Source organism: Choloepus didactylus, chromosome 21, assembly GCF_015220235.1.
Source record: "Choloepus didactylus isolate mChoDid1 chromosome 21, mChoDid1.pri, whole genome shotgun sequence".
NCBI classification, from domain to species: Eukaryota; Metazoa; Chordata; class Mammalia; order Pilosa; family Megalonychidae; genus Choloepus; species Choloepus didactylus.
Genome location: NC_051327.1, coordinates 8,115,974 through 8,143,072, shown reverse-complemented (window position 1 = coordinate 8,143,072; position 27,099 = coordinate 8,115,974). Strand labels below are relative to the sequence as shown.

At 36.6% G+C, this 27,099-nt stretch overlaps 1 protein-coding gene across 1 annotated transcript in view; it reads left to right on the top strand.

The window, feature by feature from the left end:
- Window positions 1–27,099, top strand: part of LOC119518087 (ankyrin repeat domain-containing protein 26-like) — a 130,048-nt gene that overhangs the window by 28,257 nt on the left and 74,692 nt on the right. Inside the window, exons 11-19 of the mRNA XM_037815161.1 lie at window positions 1,088–1,217; window positions 1,509–1,570; window positions 9,694–9,787; window positions 12,227–12,255; window positions 12,339–12,420; window positions 13,909–14,157; window positions 15,024–15,106; window positions 16,382–16,511; window positions 25,219–25,262. Of these exons, the coding sequence (XP_037671089.1) occupies window positions 1,088–1,217; window positions 1,509–1,570; window positions 9,694–9,787; window positions 12,227–12,255; window positions 12,339–12,420; window positions 13,909–14,157; window positions 15,024–15,106; window positions 16,382–16,511; window positions 25,219–25,262 (903 nt within the window). The remainder of the gene's footprint in view (window positions 1–1,087; window positions 1,218–1,508; window positions 1,571–9,693; window positions 9,788–12,226; window positions 12,256–12,338; window positions 12,421–13,908; window positions 14,158–15,023; window positions 15,107–16,381; window positions 16,512–25,218; window positions 25,263–27,099) is intronic.

Genomic DNA, 27,099 nt, shown 5'->3' with positions numbered 1-27,099 from the left:
GGTCTGCATTATTTAATAATTTCAGCTTAGCGTATTTTACAAATATTTATTTTTTTCCCATATGCTTCTTCTGAGTAAGGTCATCTACGCCTACTCCAAATGTATCCAAATCTTTCTTCTTGGTCCCCTGGACATCTGCAGTTTGCTACGTCCCAAATGGAACTTTGTCACTAACCCACCTGACTCTTTCTAATCTACTCTGTCATCCATTTTCCCCATTTTAGTAAAAAGCACTACTGGAAACAAGTAAGTGGGAAAAATTCTGGACTCCAACCCTCCCAGTTAAGACATCTACTCAGTCACCAAGTTGAGAATTTTCTACCTTCTTACCAGCTTTTCATGTGTCCTTTCACTTCTCTCCCTACTCTCATTACCCTAATTTACTTTCTTACCGTAATTTTGAAATAGTTTTTCTGGTCTTGCTCCCCTTATCTTTGTCTTTACGTTGCTGCCAGTGTGACCTTCCTAAAATAAATTTGTGATGGTATAACTCCTCTGCTTACAAGCTTACAGTGGATTCCCATCACCTAAGGGGGAAAGTTCACATTCTACCATGACACCTCTGTGATCTGGCCCTAATTCTCCAGTTTTATCCCTCCATCCCATTCCCAATAACTGTGTTCCATTTTAACAACACTACTTTTGTACTCTCTTTTAATGAGTTGTTTTATGCCACATCCATTTGCTCCTGCCATCCCATTTAGAATGCCCTTCACACCCTCCTCTGTACCTTTCTGTCTTTCAAGATATAGCCCTATCTTTGCAGCACTTTTGGAGCTCGCCAGATAGAATAGACCATTCCCTCTTAAGTACCCTTACTGTTCTTTATCCACTTCAGTTGCATAACTAGTGAATGACAACTTTTCTACCCTTATTTGTTTTTATGTATCTCTACCCCATCTAGAACATAAGACAGAAACTCTCTCTTATTTATTATTACAGCTACTTGCAGGATAGTACCTACAATTTTGATAGACACAATAAATGTTTGTTGCCATATTGCTGATGTACTAACTGAATGAGTGAGTGAGCAAATGAATGTAATGCTTTCTGAAGTTGTTTTTTTTTTTTTTCTTTTCAATTGTAGGAAGGAACAACAAAGCCAGCAATTATAGAAAAAGAAGCTGGTATTGGTATTACTGAAAGTGCTCCAAGAGAACAAACAAATAGTGGCAATATGACTTCTGTTGTTGGAGCACACAAAAATGATAGAAGTGGTAAGTATGAAAATTTTTCTTTGCTTAAATATGATTATAAAAAATCTAATTGAAAATATGTTGCTCTAAGTATGATATCATTTGTTTTAAATATTTTTCTTTTGCTGTCTTTCTTTCTAAGTATTCAAACTACTACCCACTTTTTCCTGAAACTACTTCGACCCTCTGAAGTTCTTTTCTGCTTTAACTTTTGTTTCATTGAAATATTCATGAATGCAGCTAGACATACATGTATTTAATATTCACAGTAATGAATGTTCTCATTAATGTGTCTGTGACTACACTTTATAGATATGATGCCAGCTTTAGGATTGGGTGAAAAGGAAGATATAGAATCACCTTGGGATTCTGAGGTACAGTCTATTATTTTTTAAAGTATAAGCATTGAGTGATGTTAAAAAGTAAAAGAGGATGTTTTGACTTTGCTTTCTCATCTCTGTATATGCCCACAGGGAATTCTTTTGTTGTATTTTTCAACGTATAATTAATCAAGTAATTATGTACTAAGTACAAAACTGTTGCATAGTATAATTCACTAATTTGCAGGATCCATTTAATGAAGCCCGTGTATGTAAGGAAAAAGCAAGTCTTAGAAGTCATAAACAACCAATTTAGGTTCTGAAGTTAAGTTTTTCTAGAGAGACTTCCAGTCGACCAAGATGGCATCATAAGACGCTCCAAGGTGCCGTTTCCCCACAGAGTCTGTGAACGACTAGCAAACTCTGGCAGAGCCACCTTCCTCAAAAGTCCGGAAAACAGTTAAAGGGTTGCAGTAAATGGGCAAGTGCCAAATGGAACAAAGGGCAACTAAAAACTGGTAGGAGAAGTTTGTGGTGCCCTTGCTGGCCTACCTCTACCCCCTCCCCAGCACAGAGTGGGTGGTGCTCCCATTGTGAGACCCTGGCCCTGTTCTGAAGAAAGCAGAACAACCCCTGCATGTTTACCGGGGTGCCTGTATGCTGGTGCCAACCTATTGTGTGACAGCCTGAAAGAATGAACCAGGGCACTGATTTCTGGCTCCCCCTCCCAGAATGTGCCCCATGGGAGAGGCAGCTTTCAGAAAGCTAAAGCAGTGTGAGAACCAAGCAATGCAGGAAACAGTTAAGCAGGGTAAGGAACAATTAAGTGTCCTGAGGCAAAGGATTATAGGCTTTAAGACATACAATAGAGGACCCTGGAGGGGGAGTGAGTCTATTTCCTAGGGAATAGAGGGGACATTCTGATTCCTATAAATGGGGGAATTCCTAAGGCTATGAATAGGCAAGACAAAAACTTAGAAAAGATAGAAAAGAACCTATCCTTCAGTTTTGCCTTGGGCTGATCTTTTTGATAGGAGAGCTGAATTCTGAAGCTGAGTGTCAGCCAGTGCAGAGTCAAACTGCAAAAACTGTGGAAGGTGTTCTTTTTTTTGCTTTGGTTGGTTGGTTTTGTTAGCGCCTAACACTCGAAGTCTGTCATATCACTAGCTGGATACAAACTTAAGAAACAGCTCAGAGACTAAATCCCAGAGTTAATTAAAAATATTAAAAATGGAGAGTGTGCAACTAAAGATTACAAGACAAACGAAGGCCAACAGGAAGTGACAATCCATCCTAGGGAATGAGAGAACAATTCAGAAACCATCGAAGAAGACGAGACTTTGGACATACTGGGCAAAGACTTTAAAAAATCTTTGATATGCTCAAGGAGAAGTAGGAAAACACAGAGAAAGAACTACAAGATACCAGGAAAATGATAAATGAACAATATGAGAATCTCAATAAAGACATAGAAATTTGAAAAAGTAATGAAATAGAAGTACTGGAGTTGATGACCACAATAACGGAAATGAAAAATTCCCTAGAGAGTTTCAACAGCAGATTGGAACTGTCAGAAGAAAGAATCAGTGAACCTAAAGAAAAGATAGTTGAAATGATTCAGGCTGAGGAGCAGAAAGAAAAAAAGAATTTTAAAAAGTTAACAGAGCCTAAGAGACCTGTGGGACACCATCAAGCATACCAATATACACATTATGGGAGTCTCAGAAGGAGAAGAAAAAGAAATAGGGCAGAACGACGACTATAAGAAATAATGGTAGAAAATGTCCCAGATTTAACAAAAAGACATGGATGTAGATGTTCATAATGCCCAGTGAACCCAAAACAGGATAAACTCAAAGAGAATCATGTCCGGACACATGGTAGTCAACATGCTGAATGCCAAGGACAAGGAGAAAGTTGTGAAAGCTGCAAGAGAAAGGCAGCATGTTATGTACAAGAGAGCTCCAATAAGATTAACTGCTTAGTTCTCATCAGAATCCATGGAGACAAGAAGGCAGTCGGATGAAATATTAAATGTGCTAGTAGAAAACATTTGCCAACCAAGAAATTCATATCTGGCAGGACTGTCTTTCAAAAGGACAGATGGTTTCACTGGTATGAAATAATTAGAATAAGCATATTCGTAGAGTCAGAAACTAGAATGCAGGTTACCAAGTACTGGGATAAAGGTCAGGAATAGGGAGTTAATGATTAATTGGCACTGAGTTTCTGTTTAGGTTTTGGTACTAGGTGGTGGTGATGGTAGCACAGCATTGTTAATGTAATTAACACCACTATGTTACATTTCACTATGGTTACAAGGGGAAATTTTATATACCACAAATGTTAATAGAATAAAAATTAAAAGAAAAAAACTAGAATTCTACAACACAAACAGTGAGCCCTAATGTGAACAATGGACTATAGTTCATAGTGTAATTATAATAATATTGTTTCATCAGTTATAACAATGGTACCACACTAATACACAGTGTTAATGATAGGGAACACTGTATGTGTGAGGAGGGAGTATATGGGAACTCTGTATTTCCTATAGATTTTTTGTAAACCTACAAATTCTCTAATAAAAATAATTTAAAAAATCTAGAGAATGATTCCAGGTCAACATACGGCTAAATGTATGATTCCATGTGTAAAAGTCCTAATGAGGTTCACAAAGAAACAGTTTTGCACTATAGTGTTTTTTTTTTTTTAATTTAATTTTATTGAGATTGTTCACATACCATATAATTATCCAAAGATCCAAAGTCTGCAATCAGTTGCCCAGGTACCATCATACAGCTGTGCATCCATCACCACAATTAATTTTTTTCAATTTTTAGAACATTTTTATTACTCCAGAAAAGAAATAAAGATAAAAAAAGAAAACTCAAATCCTCCCATACCCCCAACCACCCCCCCTCATTTATTGACTCATAGTATTGGCATAATACATTTGTTACTGTTGATGAAAGAATGTTAAAATACTACTAACTGTAGTACATAGTTTGCAATAGGTATATTTTTTCCCTATATATCCCTCTATTATTAACTACTGGTTATGATATCATACATTTGTTCCAGATCATGAAAGAGATTTCTAATATTTGTAGTTAATCACAGACATTGTCCACTACAAGATTCACTGTTTTATACATTCCCATCTTTTAACCTCCAACTTTGCTTCTGGTGACATACATGACTCTAAGCTTCCCCTTTCCACACCATTCAGCACTGTTAGTTATTCTCACAATAACATGCTATTGTCACTTCTGTCCATTTCCAAATACTTAAGTTCAAAGTAGTTAAACATTCTGCTCATAATAAGCAACCGCTCCCCATTCTTTAGCCTCATTGAATATCCTGGTAACTTATATTTCATGTCTATGATTTTACATATTATAATTAGTTCATATCAATGAGATCATGCAGTATTTGTCCTTCTGTGTCTGACTTGTTTCACTCAATATAGTGCCCTCCAGGTTTCTTCATCCATCTGTTGTTTTTTCTTTTTTAAGACCGTTTTGTTTACCCACCATACATTCCATCCTAAGTAAACAATTGATGGTTCCCTATATAGTCACATATTTATGTGTTCACCACCATCACCACTATCTATGTAAGGACATCTCCATTTCTTCCACAAAGAAGGAGGAAGAGTCAAAGAAGGTAGAGAGGCAAAAGAAAAAGAAAGAAAAAAACATGACAACTAAAAAGCGACAAAAGGAAAGATAGAATTAAACTAAATTAGAATAAAAGAGTCAGACAACGTCACCAATGCCAAGAGTCCTGTATCCCTCCCTTATGTCCCCCTTATAGGCATTTAGCTTTGGTGTATTGCCTTTGTTACATTAAATTAAGCATAATACAGTGTTTCTGTTAACTAGAGTCTCTAGTTTGCATTGATTGTATTTTTCCCCAGTACCACCCTATTTTTAACTTCTTGCAAGGTTGACATTCATTTGTTCTTCCCCATGTAAAAACATGTTTGTACATTTTATCATAATTGTTGAGCACTCTAGGTTTCACTGGTTATACAGTCCCAGTCTTTATCTTTCCTCTTTCATTCTGGTGTCCCACATGCTCCTAACCTTCCTCTTTCAACCATACTCACAGTCATCTTTGTTCAGTGTACTTACATTGCTACCATTGCCCAAAATTGTGTTCCAAACCTCACACTCCTGTCTTTTCCCATTTGTAGTGCTCCCTTTGGTATTTCCTGTAGAGCAGGTATCTTGTAAAGAAACTCTCATTGTCTGTTTGTCTGAGAATATTTTAAACTCTCCCTCATATTTGAAGGACAGTTTTGCCAGATATAGGATTCTTGGTTGGCAGTTTTTCTCTTTCAGTATCTTAAATATATCACACCACTTCCTTCTTGCCTCCATGGTTTCTACTGAGAAATCCACACAGTCTTATCAAGATTCCTTTGTATGTGATGGATCGCTTTTCTCTTTCTGCTTTCCATATTCTCTCTTTGTCTTTGCCATTTGATAATCTGATTATTAAATGTATTGGCGTATGTTTATTCAGATCTATACTGTTTGGGGTATGCTGCGCTTCTTGGATCTGTAATTTTATATCTTTCATAAGAGATGGGAAATTTTCATTGATTATCTCCTCTATTACTGCTTCTGCCCCTTTTCCCTTCTCTTCTCCTTCTGGGACACCCGTGACATGTACATTCATGCACTTCGTGTTGTCATTCAGTTCCCTGAGACATTGGTCATATTTTTCCATTCTTTTCCCTATCTGTTCCTTAGTGTGTAGGATTTCAGGTGTCTTGTTCTCCAGTTCCTGAGTGTTTTCTTCTGCCTCTTGAGATCTGCTGTTGTCTTTTTCCATTGTGATTTTCATCTCTTCTGTTGTGTCTTTCATTTCCATAGATTCTGCCAGTTGTTTTTTCAAACTTTCAATTTCTACCTTATGTTCACCCAGTGTTTTCTTTATAGCTTTCATCTCTTTTGCCATATCTTCCTGGAACTCGTTGATTTGGTTTTTTATTTGATTTAGCGTATTTCTTTGAAAGTCTTTAATAGATTGTTTCATTAAAGTGAAACAATATTTCAACTGTATGTTGATTGAGGTGTAAGTTTGTTCCTTTGACTGGGCCGTTAATTTTTGTTTTTCCTAGTGTAGATTGTAGTTTTCTGTTGTCTAGGCATCTGTTTTCCTTGGTTACCCCAATCATATTTTCCCAGACTAGAACGGGTTCAGATCTCAGAGTGGGGTTATATTCAGTTTCAAGTCTCCCTGCAGGTGTGTCTTAGAGATTGACAGCCTTTCCTGTGAGGTCTCTAGCCACTGTGCTTTTCCTAACCTGCCCAGTAGGTGGCACCTGTCAGCCTGTTGCTTCTGACTGGTGTAAGGAGGTGTGGCCCCTTAGTTTCTGTTTTAGCTGTTTTCCCCCAGGTTCTGGTGTCTGGTTCTGAAGAGAAGGCAAGTAGTAGAGCTGGGCCTCACCTCTTTCCTCTTAGGGAGGATACACCCCCTAGGGAGTTATCATCTGCATTTAAATAGCTCCTTTGTCTCCCTTCCTCTGCTATCTCCACCCCATCTGGGTCAGAGCGCTGCGAACTAAAAATGGCTGAGGCATTGTCCACTGAGCTGCTCAGGTTGAGAGAGAGGAAAATGGACAGAAAGACAAGAAACGATCATCTCAAACTGGCACTGAATAACTATCCAAACCATGAAACTCACCCTAAGCTTTAAACTAGACTACTTCTAGCCAGTCCACAACCCCCCAGTTTTATCCTGCAGCCAAAGATAACACCTGGTTTTCTGGGCTCCCCCTCCCAGGACAGAGGAGTCTTCTGGCTCTTTAAGGTCAGTCATCACTAAAAGCCTCTGTCTGCTTGTTAGTGGTTTGTAGCTTGTATTCAGCAGTTCACATTTGTTAATTAAAACCCCAGTTGGAGCTGGGCTGAGCTATATTCGCTTGCTCGGACAGTACTGCTTTCTGCCACAGCGAGGTTTTGTCTCTCAGCCTGCCATGGGGGTAGGGGGTTTCTAGCGCAGTTCCACAGTTTTTACTTACAGATTTTATGCTGTGATCTCAGGCATTCCTCCCAATCCAGCTTGGTGTACGATGTGTGGACAGTCAACGGTTGTCCCTCAGCAGTTATTCCAAATTATGTACTAGTTGTTCCTGGTTGTTTGTTAGTTGTTCTAGGGGACTAACTAAATTCCACTCCTCTCTGTGCTGCCATCTTGCCCCCTCTCCCACTGTAGTGGTTTTTCACAACTTGAAAAAAGTTGATGCCTGGAGCTTGAAACTATTATTATATTTGGATGGTCAAGTATGTTTGCAAGATATATTTCAGGAGAAGGATAAGCATGGGGGAATGGTAAAAATATGTGGGTTACAATAAAGACAGTTTTGTGTAGTGGTGTTTTAATAAGTAAAAACTGTTTTGGATTGTTAAAATAGAATGCATTTATGGCAGCCATGCTTGTAGTAATGTAATAGTAAAGTAATAGCAAGCTGTACTAAGGTGACTGTTGTGGAAGGAGGTAGGAAGGGCCTGATCTCTTACATGCAGGCAACTGCTGCATCAAGGTACAAGCACTGTATTTGAAGTCCAAAGTCATGTTAGTTTACCTGGTTTTGTCACTTACTAACTCTGGGATCTTGGAAAAAATTCCTTAACCCATTTGAATGTCAGTTACCTCATTCATAAAAATGGTACTCATATGTACCTTTCAGATATGTGTAATTTGGTAACAACTGTGAAAACTATAAAGGATGCTATACAAATGTAAGATAAAATGATCACCGTGCTATTTAGTGACTTACTAAATATTGTTTGACACTTCTTTAAACCTGAAGTAAAGTAAAATGGCAGAAGTGTCAATCAAAGAAGGGGGAAGTTAGAATAGATGTGTGGATTTATAATTTTGGGTTTGTTAGGTTTCAGTAGACTACTACTGGAGATATCCTGTAGTTATGTAGTGATTTGGCACCTGAGGCCTTCTTGATGAGATTTTAGACATTTTGGTCTTGAATACATTTCTGTTGTTGAAGTCCAACTATGTGCCAGGCAGTTAGACACCGAATATAAAATGAGGGCTTATGTTGTAGTGGTAGAAGCAGAAAAACAAGTCACTATAAGTGCTTCATATGAAGGAAACTGAGAATGTTAGCTTAGAGATTATTGGATGAGTTTCTAGTTGGGCTGAGTATGGGTGTGGGGTTTAGGTAGTTAGAGAAGATCTCTCTGAGCATGACTTTTAAGCTGCCAGCTGAAGGATGAGAAGGAGCCAGTTGTTTGAAAGTGGGAGAAGAACATTCTGGACAGAGACAACAGTGGACCACAGCTGTCTTGTGTATCTTATTCACCATTTTAATCTAACATATTGGAGTGAGCCGCAAATAAGAAGTGGGATAGCTGTTATCATAATCATTCTTTTTCTTATTATGTATGGAAAAGAAAATGTTCATAATAAGTGGTTGGCATATTTTAGATGCTTAAAAATGTTCTTATTCTTGTTACTAAAGCTTACTATACTTTTTTGAAATAATTCTTAATGTGCAAAGAGTTGCATGGTATATCTCATTTTTCTTTCCTATTACTTAAAGCCTAAAGAAAAGTTTTTCTTACTACTTTGTCATTTTATTCAATAATTTTCCCTATAATAAAAATCAAAAAAATTTTGCCATGAAGCATTAGCTCTCATTTGTCATAGAAGATAATTAGGTTCCTCCAAGTCCTTGTTTACCTACATGAAGCAACTTCTAAGATGTTTGGTTTATACTCAGTGTGACGTACTCCAAAGTTCCTTATGCCAAGCATCTCATTTTACTGCTGCATTATAACAAATGTACTTATTAAAGAATTTGTTTAAATACATTATTTTTAAAATGTCCTCTTATTTTTGGTGGGAAATGCAAATTAGAGTTAAGTGTTTTGAAGTTAGTTTCTTGTTAGAATATAAATCAGTGTTTTGTATATGAATATGTTTTCTCTGGTCTTCCTTGCTCAGTTTACAGAATCAACGACCAAGTAACGATAAGGGTTAGATACGGACTAGAGACTATATATGAGGTTCTCCATTTAAATGCTTTCATTTTTAATACATGCTCTTATATTTAAGTTTAATTGCTTTTAAACTAGGAAATTCAGTTATTTTCTTAGAAAGTGGTTAGGAAATCTTTGTTCATTTCATTATTTTAACAGAGCATCTCTGAGAGTCTTCCACAGAAGTATGTTGCTCATTTATCTGAAGTCACAGATCGGAAAGGAAAAAATATATTAAATGGACAAATAGAAGGTAAAGCTGCATTTTATAAAAATTCATTTGACAGAATGTTTGACACATGAGCACTGGTGTTTTCTAATTGAAATCACCTATTAAATACATAGTGTGGAAAAAGAGAAGTAAAATGGAGATAAGTTGTATGTGATTAGAGAAGATGCCAGCAACAGATGAAAAATTATGAGTGTTACCAAAGGAGTGAAATTAAGGACAGTCAGGAAATAAGGGAGAGAAATGGCATAAAGAGAAGAATGAATGAGAAAGGCAGAGAGTATAGGGAGTAAAAAGAATCAGGTGTGCATAGTGGAATGTGGTCAAATAAAATGAATCTTTAGAAAAAGGAACAGACTGTTAGAAATGCAGGAAGAATATGAAGTGAGATTCCTACACCAAGCTTGTCCAAGAAGTAGAGCGCTAATTTCCCGCTGACTCTCTTCCCCGTTGTTTGGAAGGCATTAATGAAGGAGGCTCCTGATCATACTGAGCTATGTTTCATCTACCTTGGAGGAATTTAAGCAGTATGGTCAGCTCTAATTGTATATAATATTATGTCATGTAAAATGTTGCTACTTCATAGGATGGATCACATAGACCAAAATAAGAGAATTGAAAGAAGAGAGCAGGTTCAGTTCTGGAGATATCAAGGACCCTAAAGCCTGATAAAAAGTCCGTTAGAAACTTTATGACTTTTAATCCAGTCTCAGTTTTGGGGAAGTGTCAGGGAGGAATTTAATTTCCAGAAGGGTGAGTGAAAATAAAGAAATGTGGAAGCAGACTCAGAATAGACCCGAGTGGCTCAGATTTTCATGAATCACCTGGGGACCATGTTAAAAATGTTGATTCTGAGTCAGAAGGTCTGAGATTCTGCCTTTCTAACAAGCTCCCAGGTGATGCCAATACTGCTGGTCTTGAGACTACACTTTGAACAGAAAGGGTGTAGACTTCCCTTTTAAAGAATCTAGAAGACAAGCCATGGTGTGTGTCCTAGTTTAAAACATAAAAGGTTCAAAGGCATGATTTTGCTTTTGTTTATAGGAGAGGGTAAGGAGCACGAAAGAAATAAAGAAATAGAAATTATAGTTGCAAGTTACCACTGCTAAACAAAGAGAAAAGAAGTGGTGAGGATAATTCATAAAAAGAAGGCAGAAGAGGGGTACTTTAGAGCCCAGATCTAGAGATGACTTTTGAAGAGCAGGAGGGAAATCAGGGGAGGGAGGAAAAGAAGTTATCTAGGTAATTTTGCAGTTATTGAGGAAACTTGGGAGAAGTCACTTGGCTTTAGTGTATTTCCCTATAAACCGAAGATTAGATCATTACTGCTCTGGAGAATACTGGAAGCAGGAGGGAGTGCTGGAATTGGGTAAACCGCAGTTACTCAGTTCTCTTCCCCTTCTATGTCAGGCACTGAAGATGTGTTGCATGGTGTTAGTTAATCAAATGAGACTAATTTGAATAGAGAAACATGGGCTGTTTTTTTGTAAGGCAGCTAATTCTTTGGTAAGACGGCTGTTTCATAAAAATCCTTTCAAGACTAGTGTGATATATCAAACCAAACTAATTTTGAATAAGATTTTTATTTTCCCTGACAATTTACTAAATTCACTAAAAAAATCACTGCACTGATTTTAAATATGAAAGGTTATTAATATCTATTTCTGTGGCAATTAAATTTATTTTTCCTTTTTGATAATCATATTTCAATGTTGAAAGTGTATTATACATTGTTTCTTAGATGTGTTTTATATACCTTCTTGCATGAGTGGATCGAGAAACTTTAAGATGGCTAAACTAGAGGATACAAGAAATGTAGGCATTCCAGTAGCCCACATGGGTATGGAAAAAAATGAATATTTTTATTACTATTATTCTACAAGTGTATATCCAAGGTGATTAATTCAGATCACTTTATTTCTGTGATGAGAAATGAATTATGCATGCAACTCAACTGTCATCACGAGTGTTTACTTTCTAAATTACAGGGCCAATTAAAGAACATGAAATATTAAATACTTGTAGCATAATGGTATAAATAACCTTAATGCATTGCATTCAAGATATGCTGTTGCATTCTGCCATCAGTTTTGACATTTCTTTTCTTAGGGTCATGATTTGATCCTCTGATTAAGGGTCACTTTTCTTCCCATCAGTCAGCATGTTCACACTGACATCAGTGTACTTTTCTAGTTAAGTTAGTCAATTGATACATAATCTCACTTTTGAAATCTCAACTGTATGTTTTATTAAACCTTTATTCCTATTTTTTTCTTTGATATTTATAATAGATTCATATTTCCGTCATGTTGTCCTAACCAAAAAATCCACATATAAACTAAAGTAATCATTTTCAAAGCTAAGCATGAGGATTCGGCTTGATTCTACCTCTGCATGAACCTGTGGCTTGGCTTTTCTCATAGTCACATGTCCTTGATTATATATGTTCCTTTTGCCTTTTAGATTCTCCTGAGAAATATCCTCATGTGAAGGTAACAACTTTTACATTTTTATCTTCAGTTATTAACTACAGATTGTGAAATACACTTTATTTATTAATCATCTTGTTTCAAAGCCCATGCAGCCTATCGTTGAAATGAAAGATTCTGCACCTAATAAAGCAGTGAGAATCAAGGATGTACAAACATCCGAATCAGGTAAATTTTACAATACAAATTTAACTCAGGGAAAAAAAGTACAAGATATCGGAAATGCCCACCATCATCTTATGCCAAATTCTTTTTTGCAAATTTAATTGAAAGTTTTGATATAAATAATGCAGATATGTCATTGTTGGTACCCATGTTTGAAAGAAAGAGACTTAAAAGCATAGGATAAAGAGATTTTTAAAACGTAAGCTTTAATTCAGATGTTTCTGTGTTTAGACACCCTAAAGTTCCCTGTTTGGAATCCCTATACTTAGGGAGCCATGGAGGTTAATAATGGAACACTAAGATTTTTCCAGTGTTTTCCAGTGTTTACCTAGGGTAAAGCTTCACATGTCAATTGTGTTTAATTTTAATTATTTCATTTTAGTGTCTTTATACTGATGATCTTAAGCCAATCAGATATTCTGATTAGCGGGCTCTGTGTGTGTTGGGGGGAGGGGTCTGGTAAATACAAGCAAACACAGTCACACATTCCATTAACCATTAGACCTATGACGTTATCACATGCCCTCTGGAAAACTCCACTGCTTACTTACAAGAGAATGAGAATGAAAATGACAAATAACATCTTAATATTATTATAAAAATAGTTTTGATCTCTTGGCCTCTTTGAACCAATCTTGGAACTGTAGGGGTTCTCAGATCACAGTTTAGAACCAGTGTTTTAAACCGAGGTGTTCATGGTTATGAAATGATAAAGGGGCCTTTGGTGACAAAGTGGCCTTTAAAGTTTCACTTTTACATTTCTTTTTTCTTTCACTTGTCTTTAGAAATTCATATCTGACAATTGAGTTTAAAAAAAGGAAAAATATTTTCATTATGCATTCATTTCCTATATCATGACACTCTGTACTCTGGATTTTGCATGGACTTAGACTTACCCTGTTTTTACATGGAAACAATTAGGTCATTTAAGGCTATCATGTCTCATATAAATTTTTCATGTATATCCAAGGCTTAGAAAATGAATTCTGACAATATTGGTGCATTCAGGAAAGACCATTTCATTGTATTAAAGTAGTTTTAAATTTAACGTAGTAAATTCATTAAACATTTTTTAAACTCATGTTTCTAGAACATGCACACATGTAAATATTGTCATATATTTTTAAATTTTAAGTGTTTAGACATAAATTTTGTTGTTAATAATAAAAAATTCATATCCCTGAAGAATTGTAATTGTTAATAAACAAAGCTCTTGTGGAAAAACAAAATATGTAATAGAGATTGCTGAGTGAATCAAAGTAATCCCAAGCAATAAAAATGTAGGAAAAAAATGAGAGACAGTTAACGAAATTTATCTAAGTGAACGGCAGGTATGATCCATGTAAAATACAGTCAGCCACAAAAAAGTAGTACGTTTATGTGAGAGAGGAGAACATAGGACTGCTTTTCTGAAGAGAGAATTTGTGCAAGTTAGTCATATTTGTATTATTATTTACATTCTAATGAAAATTTTATTTTCGGATTTTTCAGATTGGGATTCTACTAGTTTGACCCTCAGTAGTGAGCATTGCAAAACATCTGGGGATTTGAAAGTTGATGACAAATGTCTATTTGTATCACAATCAATCACCAAAAATCAGTCAGCATCCACAGAATTTGGACAGATGACCTTAATAGATAAAGAGAAGTTTAGTACTGGAACTATATTTCTATTAGAGAATTATTCTCTCCATGACCCGTGTGAATCACAGCTATCAGAAAAGAAAGAGAGCAAAGAAGGTAATAAAGAAGCGTAGAGTATTCAACCCTAGCGTACCTCTGTATGACTTCTATAATATAGTTCTGACATTGAAAAATCATTTCATGGCAAAATTTCCTTTCGTGTTTACTCCCCTCATGCAACCTACAACCAAACAATACCTTTTAGCAAGGCATTTGCATTCTTCCTTTAACCAAAACAACATATAATAACAAAGGGGAATTGGGAGAAGGAAAAATTTCATTCAGGTTAATATTTAGAATACACTTGAGAGTGTATAAAAGGATTATATTCAGAACTTTGGGAATAGAAGGAAAAATAAAAATAATTATCCAAAATTACTTCAACAAATGGTTCAGTAATGCATATGAAGAGACACTAGATGCCATCAGAGTCAAGAAATACAAACATCATAAAGAGTCATTCACAAATTCATCCACCCAACATAAATGAACACAACCAAAAACAAAATTGAAAAAATACAGTAGAAACATATAAAGGGACACTGTCCACTATTCTCTACTTCATGACAGTACTTTTTTTAACAATATGCTAAACTTCAACTACATTATTCATGGCTTCCAAAGTTACATTAGTTTTACACCTCTAGCAGTGTATACCTATTTCCTATATATCTGAAATGTTTATATCCTTTTATCTGAAATACTATACAGTTTATTCTGTCTCAAATGTTGTTCATCTTTTAAGACACAGACTGTTATGTGAAATCTTCCTGGATAATTACGAATATTTCTTAAGTGAATATTCACCTAAGATTAACTTTAATTTATATTTTCAGTTGGTTAAATGTTATTTTGTGTATTATTATAAAGATTATATCTTTTATCTAACTGTTCTAAGTAGTTCATTTTAACTAAATATATAGATTTGTCAGCAGAACTAGACTTAAAAATGAAATCAGAGGAAGAACAAGAGAGGCTTGATGGAAGTGAAAACAACCAACCACAGGTATGTGGAAGTTTAAATTTCTGGTATAATTTTGTTTTGGTGTTTCATTAATGAGTGTGGCCCAAATAAAATTACATTTGGACTAGACTGTTAAAAATCTATAGATTATAATTTATTATTTTAAAACATTTTAACCACTTATAAAACTTAAAATATTCTTAGAATCTTTAGTAACTTATAGCAAAACTTTATCTTTGGAAGAAAAAGAGAACCACACCTTAGAGGCTTTTGGTGTTAGAGAACAGATAATGACTCTCCAATTTCTTTCCCTTAGTGTCTTCCACATATTTTATTTTAGGGTAGACTATCAGTAAATATTATTAAAAACTTTTAAGCCACCCCTATTAGTGGACATTAGAATGTATTAGATCTGGACAGGAGATAATCTATCAAGGTACATAATGCTATCATAGTATATAATTTGAATTAAAATTTAGGAATTCGCTTTTCTTCCTGATTGATGGTAATGGCCATGGTTCTTAATCATTTAAAGTTTACCTACTCTCCAGTTACTAATCTGTAAAAAACATCCTTAATTACACTACAGGGACTCTCTATGTCAGGCATGATCAGGTGAAATGTTTTTAAAGTGAGGAAACCTTTGTAATATTAAAAATTATCTCCTATTTCAATTCTGGTAAATTTAATATATAATGAATTAAGCTTAGTCCAAATAAACAGCGACAAAATTGGGTTTGCTTCTTCATTTTTTTCTCATCTTTTAGGCTAAGCCAAGTTATTTGTCACTTCTTAGTTACAATTCAGTTATTTGGGAATAGCTAAACATAGATTAAGAGTTAAACTTTAATTATTTTCTAATTTTTCTTTGTCCATACTTGATTACTTAAGGATAAAGTTATTTTTAAAACATGCACCCCAACAGAAAAGACATTTGAGAATCAAACCAAGCAAAGTAATCTTCCACTTTTCCATCTGCAAAAAATGTCTCAAGAACCAGAAATGAATGAGGAATGTGATAGAAAGGATATATCTGTAGATTCAGGACTTCCTTTTATGCAAAAGTATGAGGAACTGTGGATCAAACAAGGCAAGGTAGAATGGAAAAATAATTTAAAACTCATCACAAGTCAGTTAAAGCAGAAGTTTGGTGAAATTTGTGAAAAGTTTAAAATTACTGCTTGTCCTGAGGAAGAGGCACTCCATGACAACTCTAAAGGAGCAAACTTAAAGGAACTATCCTCTAATTTGATAAATAATGTATTTGATGATGAGGAAAAAGATGCATTTGGAGTATCTGTCTCTGTTGTATTCCAGGCATTTCCTGAACAAAGAGAACCCAGTCTCGAAAATGTCTTTCCATCTCATTTATCCTCTGGGTCCCAGGAAAATACTTGCCAGTCATCTTCTAAACTTGATTTAAATGATAATAAATTAAACTATGAAAATGATTATAGAGGCGGGGCAAGATGGCAGACTGGTGAGCTGTATGTTTTAGTTACTCCTCCAGGAAAGTAGGTAAAAAGCCAGGAACTGCGTGGACTGGACACCACAGAGCAATCTGTCTTTGGGCATACTTCATACAACACTCATGAAAACGTGGAACTGCTGAGATCAGCGAAATCTGTAACTTTTTGCGGCCAGGGGACCCGCGCCCCTCCCTGCCAGGCTCAGTCCCGGGGGAGGAGGGGCTGTCAGCTCCAGGAAGGAGAAGGGAGAATTGCAGTGGCTGCTCTTACCGGAAACTCATTCTACTGATTCAAACTCCAACCATAGATAGACTGAGGCCAGACACCAGAGACTCTGAGAGCAGCCAGCCCAGCAGAGAGGAGACAGGCATAGAAAAAAAACAACACGAAAAACTCCAAAATAAAAGCAGAGGATTTTTGGAGTTCTGGTGAACACAGAAAGGGGAAGGGCGGAGATCAGGCCTTGAGGCGCATATGCAAATCCCGAAGCAAGGCTGATCTCTCTGCCCTGGGCACTTTTCCTTAATGGCCCTGGTTGCTTTGTCTATTAGCATTTCAATAACCCATTAGATCTCTGAGGAGGGCCGTTTTTTTTTTTTTTTTTTTTTTAAATCCTTTTTGCTTTTTCTAAAACAATTACTCTAAGAAGCTCAATACAGAAAGCTTCAAAGAATTGAAATTTGGGCACGTCAAGTCAAGAGCAGAACTAAGAGAGCTCTGAGACAAAAGGCAATAATCCAGTGGCTGAGAAAATTCACTAAACAACACAACTTCCCAAGAAAAGGGGGGTGTCCGCTCACAGCCACCATCCTGGTGGACAGGAAACACTCCTGCCCATCGCCAGCCCCATAGCCCAGAGCTGCCCCAGACAACCCAGTGTGACGGAAGTGCTTCAAATAACAGGCACACACCACAAAACTGGGCGTGGACATTAGCCTTCCCTGCAACCTCAGCTGAATGTCCCAGAGCTGGGAAGGGGGAGCAGTGTGAATTAACAGAGCCCCATTCAGCCGTCATTTGAGCAGACTGGGAGCCTCCCAACACAGCCCAGCAGCCCAGAACTGCCCTGGGGGGACGGCACTCACCTGCGACATAGCACAGTCATCCCTCAACAGAGGACCCGGGGTGCACAGCCTGGAAGAGGGGCCCACTTGCAAGTCTCAGGAGCCATACGCCAATACCAAAGACTTGTGGGTCAGTGGCAGAGACAAACTGTGGCAGGACTGAACTGAAGGATTAGACTATTGCAGTAGCTTTAAAACTCTAGGATCATCAGGGAGATTTGATTGTTAGGGCCACCCCCCCTACCCGACTGCCCAGAAACACGCCCCACATACAGGGCAGGCAACACCAACTACACACGCAAGCTTGGGACACCAATTGGGCCCCACAAGACTCACTCCCCCACTCACCAAAAAGGCTAAGCAGGGGAGATCTGGCTTGTGGAGAACAGGTGTCTCGTGGACGCCACCTGCTGGTTAGTTAGAGAAAGTGTACTCCACGAAGCTGTAGATCTGATAAATTAGAGATAAGGACTTCAACTGGTCTACAAACCCTAAAAGAACCCTATCAAGGTCAGCAAATGCCACGAGGCCAAAAACAACAGAAAATTATAAAGCATATGAAAAAACCAGACGATATGGATAACCCAAGCCCAAGCACCCAAATCAAAAGACCAGAAGAGACACACCTAGAGCAGCTACTCAAAGAACTAAAGATGAACAATGAGACCCTAGTACGGGATATGAAGGAAATCAAGAAGACCCTAGAAGAGCATAAAGAAGACATTGCAAGACTAAATAAAAAAATGGATGATCTTATGGAAATTAAAGAAACTGTTGACCAAATTAAAAAGATTCTGGACACTCATAGTACAAGACTAGAGGAAGTTGAACAACGAATCAGTGACCTGGAAGATGACAGAATGGAAAATGAAAACATAAAAGAAAGAATGGGGAAAAAAATTGAAAAACTCGAAATGGACCTCAGGGATATGATAGATAATATGAAACGTCCGAATATAAGACTCATTGGTGTCCCAGAAGGGGACGAAAAGGGTAAAGGTCTAGGAAGAGTATTCAAAGAAATTGTTGGGGAAAACTTCCCAAATCTTCTAAACAACATAAATACACAAATCATAAATGCTCAGCGAACTCCAAATAGAATAAATCCAAAAAAACCCACTCCGAGACATATACTGATCACACTGTCAAACATAGAAGAGAAGGAGCAAGTTCTGAAAGCAGCAAGAGAAAAGCAATTCACCACATACAAAGGAAACAGCATAAGACTAAGTAGTGACTACTCAGCAGCCACCATGGAGGCGAGAAGGCAGTGGCACGATATATTTAAAATTCTGAGTGAGAGGAATTTCCAGCCAAGAATACTTTATCCAGCAAAGCTCTCCTTCAAATTTGAGGGAGAGCTTAAATTTTTCACAGACAAAGAAATGCTGAGAGAATTTGCTAACAAGAGACCTGCCCTACTGGAGATACTAAAGGGAGCCCTACAGACAGACAAACAAAGACAGGACAGAGAGACTTGGAGAAAGGTTCAGTACTAAAGAGATTCGGTATGGGTACAATAAAGGATATTAATAGAGAGAGGGAAAAATATGGCAAACATAATCCAAAGGATAAGATGGCCGATTCAAGAAATGCCTTCACGGTTTTAACGTTGAATGTAAATGGATTAAACTCCCCAATTAAAAGATATAGATTCGCAGAATGGATCAAAAAAAATGAACCATCAATATGTTGCATACAAGAGACTCATCTTAGACACAGGGACACAAAGAAACTGAAAGTGAAAGGATGGAAAAAAATATTTCATGCAAGCTACAGCCAAAAGAAAGCAGGTGTAGCAATATTAATCTCAGATAAAATAGACCTCAAATGCAGGGATGTTTTGGAAGACAAAGAAGGCCACTACATACTAATAAAAGGGGCAATTCAGCAAGAAGAAATAACAATCGTAAATGTCTATGCACCCAATCAAGGTGCCACAAAATACATGAGAGAAACTTTGGCAAAACTAAAGGAAGCAATTGATGTTTCCACAATAATTGTGGGAGACTTCAACACATCACTCTCTCCTATAGATAGATCAACCAGACAGAAGACCAATAAGGAAATTGAAAACCTAAACAATCTGATAAATGAATTAGATTTAACAGACATCTACTGGACATTACATCCCAAATCAACAGGATACACATACTTTTCTAGTGCTCACGGAACTTTCTCCAGAATAGATCATATGCTGGGACATAAAACAAGCCTCAATAAATTTAAAAAGATTGAAATTATTCAAAGCACATTCTCTGACCACAATGGAATACAATTAGAAGTCAATAACCATCAGAGACTTAGAAAATTCACAAATACCTGGAGGTTAAACAACACACTCCTAAACAATCAGTGGGTTAAAGAAGAAATAGCAAGAGAAATTGCTAAATATATAGAAACGAATGAAAATGAGAACACAACATACCAAAACCTATGGGATGCAGCAAAAGCAGTGCTAAGGGGGAAATTTATAGCACTAAACGCATATATTAAAAAGGAAGAAAGAGCCAAAATCAAAGAACTAATGGATCAACTGAAGAAGCTAGAAAATGAACAGCAAACCAATCCTAAACCAAGTACAAGAAAAGAAATAACAAGGATTAAAGCAGAAATAAATGACATAGAGAACAAAAAAACAATAGAAAGGATAAATATCACCAAAAGTTGGTTCTTTGAGAAGATCAACAAGATTGACAAGCCCCTAGCTAGACTGACAAAATCAAAAAGAGAGAAGACCCATATAAACAAAATAATGAATGAAAAAGGTGACATAACTGCAGATCCTGAAGAAATTAAAAAAATTATAAGAGGATATTATGAACAACTGTATGGCAACAAACTGGATAATGTAGAAGAAATGGACAATTTCCTGGAAACATATGAACAACCTAGACTGACCAGAGAAGAAATAGAAGACCTCAACCAACCCATCACAAGCAAAGAGATCCAATCAGTCATCAAAAATCTTCCCACAAATAAATGCCCAGGGCCAGATGGCTTCACAGGGGAATTCTACCAAACTTTCCAGAAAGAACTGACACCAATCTTACTCAAACTCTTTCAAAACATTGAAAAAAATGGAACACTACCTAATTCATTTTATGAAGCTAACATCAATCTAATACCAAAACCAGGCAAAGATGCTACAAAAAAGGAAAACTACCGGCCAATCTCCCTAATGAATATAGATGCAAAAATCCTCAACAAAATACTTGCAAATCGAATCCAAAGACACATTAAAAAAATCATACACCATGACCAAGTGGGGTTCATTCCAGGCATGCAAGGATGGTTCAACATAAGAAAAACAATCAATGTATTACAACACATTAAAAACTCGAAAGGGAAAAATCAATTGATCATCTCAATAGATGCTGAAAAAGCATTTGACAAAATCCAACATCCGTTTTTGATAAAAACACTTCAAAAGGTAGGAATTGAAGGAAACTTCCTCAACATGATAAAGAGCATATATGAAAAACCCACAGCCAGCATAGTACTCAATGGTGAGAGACTGAAAGCCTTCCCTCTAAGATCAGGAACAAGACAAGGATGCCCACTGTCACCACTGTTATTCAACATTGTGCTGGAAGTGCTAGCCAGGGCAATCCGGCAAGACAAAGAAATAAAAGGCATCCAAATTGGAAAAGAATAAGTAAAACTGTCATTGTTTGCAGATGATATGATCTTATATCTAGAAAACCCTGAGAAATCAACGATACACCTACTAGAGCTAATAAACAAATTTAGCAAAGTAGCGGGATACAAGATTAATGCACATAAGTCAGTAATGTTTCTATATGCTAGAAATGAACAAACTGAAGAGACACTCAAGAAAAAGATACCATTTTCAATAGCAACTAAAAAAATCAAGTACCTAGGAATAAACTTAACCAAAGATGTAAAAGACCTATACAAAGAAAACTACATAACTCTACTAAAAGAAATAGAAGGGGACCTTAAAAGATGGAAAAATATTCCATGTTCATGGATAGGAAGGCTAAATGTCATTAAGATGTCAATTCTACCCAAACTCATCTACAGATTCAATGCAATCCCAATCAAAATTCCAACAACCTACTTTGCAGACTTGGAAAAGCTAGTTATCAAATTTATTTGGAAAGGGAAGATGCCTCGAATTGCTAAAGACACTTTAAAAAAGAAAAACGAAGTGGGAGGACTTACACTCCCTGACTTTGAAGCTTATTATAAAGCCACAGTTGCCAAAACAGCATGGTACTGGCACAAAGATAGACATATAGATCAATGGAATCGAATTGAGAATTCAGAGATAGACCCTCAGATCTATGGCCGACTGATCTTTGATAAGGCCCCCAAAGTCACCGAACTGAGCCATAATGGTCTTTTCAACAAATGGGGCTGGGAGAGTTGGATATCCATATCCAAAAGAATGAAAGAGGACCCCTACCTCACCCCCTACACAAAAATTAACTCAAAATGGACCAAAGATCTCAATATAAAAGAAAGTACCATTAAACTCCTAGAAGATAATGTAGGAAAACATCTTCAAGACCTTGTATTAGGAGGCCACTTCCTAGACTTTACACCCAAAGCACAAGCAACAAAAGAGAAAATAGATAAATGGGAACTCCTCAAGCTTAGAAGTTTCTGCACCTCAAAGGAATTTCTCAAAAAGGTAAAGAGGCAGCCAACTCAATGGGAAAAAATTTTTGGAAACCATGTATCTGACAAAAGACTGATATCTTGCATATACAAAGAAATCCTACAACTCAATGACAATAGTACAGACAGCCCAATTACAAAATGGGCAAAAGATATGAAAAGACAGTTCTCTGAAGAGGAAATACAAATGGCCAAGAAACACATGAAAAAATGTTCAGCTTCACTAGCTATTAGAGAGATGCAAATTAAGACCACAATGAGATACCATCTAACACCGGTTAGAATGGCTGCCATTAAACAAACAGGAAACTACAAATGCTGGAGGGGATGTGGAGAAATTGGAACTCTTATTCATTGTTGGTGGGACTGTATAATGGTTCAGCCACTCTGGAAGTCAGTCTGGCAGTTCCTTAGAAAACTAGAGATAGAGCTACCATTCGATCCAGCGATTGCACTTCTCGGGATATACCCGGAAGATCGGAAAGCAGTGACACGAACAGATATCTGCACGCCAATGTTCATAGCAGCATTATTCACAATTGCCAAGAGATGGAAACAACCCAAATGTCCATCAACAGATGAGTGGATAAATAAAATGTGGTATATACACACGATGGAATACTACGCGGCAGTAAGAAGGAACGATCTGGTGAAACATATGACAACATGGATGAACCTTGAAGACATAATGCTGAGCGAAATAAGCCAGGCACAAAAAGAGAAATATTATATGCTACCACTAATGTGAACTTTGAAAAATGTAAAACAAATGGTTTATAATGTAGAATGTAGGGGATCTAGCAGTAGAGAGCAATTAAGGAAGGGGGAACAATAATCCAAGAAGAACAGATAAGCTATTTAATGTTCTGGGGATGCCCAGAAATGACTATGGTCTGTTAATTTCTGATGGATGTAGTAGGAACAAGTTCACTGAAATGTTGCTATAGTATGTAACTTTCTTGGGGTAAAGTAGGAACATGTTGGAAGTTAAGCAGTTATCTTAGGTTAGTTGTCTTTTTCTTACTCCCTTGCTATGGTCTCTTTGAAATGTTCTTTTATTGTATGTTTGTTTTCTTTTTAACTTTTTTTTTCATACAGTTGATTTGAAAAAAGAAGGGAAAGTTAAAAAAAAAAAAAAGAAAAAAGACAAACAAGGAAAAAAAAAAAAAAACAAAAAAAAAAAACGATGTAGTGCCCCCTTGAGGAGCCTGTGGAGAATGCAGGGGTATTCGCCTACCCCACCTCCATGGTTGCTAACATGACCACAGACATAGGGGACTGGTGGTTTGATGGGTTGAGCCCTCTACCATAAGTTTCACCCTTGGGAAGACGGTTGCTGCAAAGGAGAGGCTAGGCCTCCCTGTATTTGTGCCTAAGAGTCTCCTCCTGAATGCCTCTTTGTTGCTCAGATGTGGCCCTCTCTCTCTGGCTAAGCCAACTTGAAAGGTGAAATCACTGCCCTCCCCCCTACGTGGGATCAGACACCCAGGGAAGTGAATCTCCCTGGCAACGTGGAATATGACTCCCGGGGAGGAATGTAGACCCGGCATCGTGGGATGGAGAACATCTTCTTGACCAAAAGGGGGATGTGAAAGGAAATGAAATAAGCTTCAGTGGCAGAGAGATTCCAAAACGAGCCGAGAGATCACTCTGGTGGGCACTCTTACGCACACTTTAGACAACCTTTTTTAGGTTCTAAAGAATCGCGGTAGCTGGTGGTGGATACCTGAAACTATTAAACTACAACCCAGAACCCATGAATCTCGAAGACAGTTGTATAAAAATGTAGCTTATGAGGGGTGACAGTGGGATTGGGAATGCCATAAGGACCAAACTCCACTTTGTCTAGTTTATGGATCGATGTGTAGAAAAGTAGGGGAAGCAAACAAACAGACAAAGGTACCTAGTGTTCTTTTTTACTTCAATTGCTCTTTTTCACTCTAATTATTATTCTTGTTATTTTTGTGTGTGTGCTAATGAAGGTGTCAGGGATTGATTTAGGTGATGAATGTACAACTATGTAATGGTACTGTAAACAATCGAAAGTACAATTTGTTTTGTATGACTGCGTGGTATGTGAATATATCTCAATAAAATGATGATAAAAAAAAAAAAAAAAATCTGGATTTGAAAAAAAAAAATAAATAAATAAATAAAGATAACCTGGAGTCACAGAAGCCAGAAAGGAGAGGACATCACCATGAGACAGGAGGTGGAGATGCATGTCAAGGAGCCCTAAGGATTGCTAGGAAGCGAGCACCAGAATGCTACAGACCCCAAAAGGAAGCAAGCTTTCTAGACTCCAAAACCACAAGACAATAAATTCCTGTTGTTTAAGCAACCCATTGTGCAGTATTTGTCACAGCAGCCTGGCAAACTAAGACATCCTTCTTCCATCTCCTCTTCAGGCACATCTCTTCCTACCCTTCACACATCCATCATCTTTTTCGGCCCTTATTCTTTGGTATCATTAATGAGCTGAATCTCTTTTTACAAGTAATGGTTGTAATAAATAGCTAACAACCAATCAATATCTGTCAATGACCAGCAAATTAGTCTTACTGATGCTTCTGTTCACATCTAACTACTTTCATGAGAAAATACCATGGTGCCATCAAAGATGTGTACATAATTCAACCTACCACAAAGAATAAAGACAAACTCCACCTACTTTCCATTTTGTCTTTGGACCATCCTGGGACCAAAAGTCAAAATGATGAGCATCATTTTTTTATACTGTTATGAAACACTTTGATTATTTTACTTTTCAGTTGCTTGAATTGCATGCAAATGGAATGGATTAATTCAAGCAAAATATATTGTTGTGGCAGACTTAGTGCACAGTACAGATAGGCTAACAGCCTGTAAACAGTTGAGTAGTCCATAAATTAAATACATGGATGATTATGTTTGTCAATGTAAATAAAATCTGTCAATTAATTAAGAAAAAAAAAAAAAAAAAAAAAAAAAGAAAATGATTATAAACCTGACACTGAACACATTTTTCACAAAAATAAGGTGAGTTTTTATAATGATGCAGAAAATAAAATTATAAGGAACCCATATGTAGTTACAGTTGAAGTGAAAGAAGACCGAGAGTTTGATATGCGAAAGACAAAAAATACAAACGAAAATACCATGAATTGGAAATTAGACATTGGACATATACGTCAGTCTAGCGATCCCCAAAGCTTTCTTGATTTGTGGCTTACCCGCCCCAGTGAAATGAAATGTACGATTCAAACAAAAAAGCACAACCTTTTTGCTGTCACAGACACTTATGAGAAAACAAAACCAATGCAAGATTTGTTCCAGAAGCCATTGCATGGTAATTGCAATGCTAATAACTACAAAACCATGGAATCTGAATTAGAAAATGTGCGTTCTTCTCCACCGTATAGTGACAGCACATCAAAAGTATATCTAAATGAAGAATTACAGCAAGATATGCAAAAGTTTAAGAATGAGATAGGCATTTTGCAAGTAGAGTTCTGGGCTTTGGAAAAAGAGAAAGTTCAACTTCAAAAAGAGGTGGAGGTTCACTTGTTGCTACTCTTTGTTGTTTCTCCTTATCAATTATTTGATCCATTTTGATTTTCTACTTATGAAAAGCTCATGTATAAAATGGGGTTATCCAAATATGTAGTTGTTTAGAAACATGATTTCTGCAGTCTAGGTAGGAGGAGTTCAGGGAAAGATTCTCATAATTTGTGTCCTTAATCAACCTAAGTCTTCCAAGTGGCACATAAGCTGGAAAACTAGTTTAGCTAGATACTATGTGATTTTCTGAACAAGGATAAGCATTGAAGAAAAAAGAAATAAGCTCTTAAGTTGTTTTTTTTTTTTTCTGTTGGCTTAAAGATTCATTTCCTTAGACAATAAAATAAGAAGCAGTGACAGAGAAGGGATACAAATATATATCTAACCTTGAGAGTTGTAACAAATATTCCAGCTAAACTAGTCTGTTTATTGTGCGTTTGTGCCGTTTTATGTGCTTTACTCCATCTCTTGGACTTAATAATTCCAATATGAACACTTTGAGATATTTTTCATAACAAATATATATGCTTCCACATATTTTTAATCACTACGTTCAAATGTTTGTATCAAATCTTTACATTAAGTTGTTTAATAAAGTCTGGTAGAGTTTTTGACATGTATTGTTTTATCATAAAGGTAGCATAAACTCAGCAAAAAAAATTAGTACTTAAAATTAGAAAGCTGAGTTCTGAGGTACATTGAGTTTTAAAGCTAGATAAAAATCTAGATGTATTCTTCCTTAAAAGGAAAAGAAGTTGAGCCCTTCTTTAGGTGACATTAAATTAAATTACTTTGCCAAAGTTATACTTTTAATTTATCTGGTTGATAAGAATTTATCTGTAATTTATCTGATGAAATTACCTGACTCAGCATTATAGAATTGTATCATCTATTTTTGGTGACATAAAATGCTAGGTATTGATGCTTTAGGAGCTTTGGGTGAATCATTTAAACTTTCTGGGTTTTAGTCCTATTATCAATACATGATGAGGATAAAGTTGGTAAGTACTTATATGCCCTTTACCCATAAAACTTTGTGGTTACTGAATTTAAAACTTGGGAACATTGCTTATTTTCTAGAATCCCACATTTAACAGTTCAGCAGGTTAGCTCTACCTCTTGTTCTGTGGGAAACTTTGCTTCACATATTTCAGTGAGCAACTTCATTTTTTTGATATCTCTAGGATCCAAATGAAGAGAATTATAAAAGATAGTGGGAGAAAGGAAAGCTTAGGGTGGAAAGGGGACAGCTCCCTTTCTCTTGCTGAAGCCTACGGTGTCATTTCCTCTAGATCTGGCTGTTCAATGCAAAGTC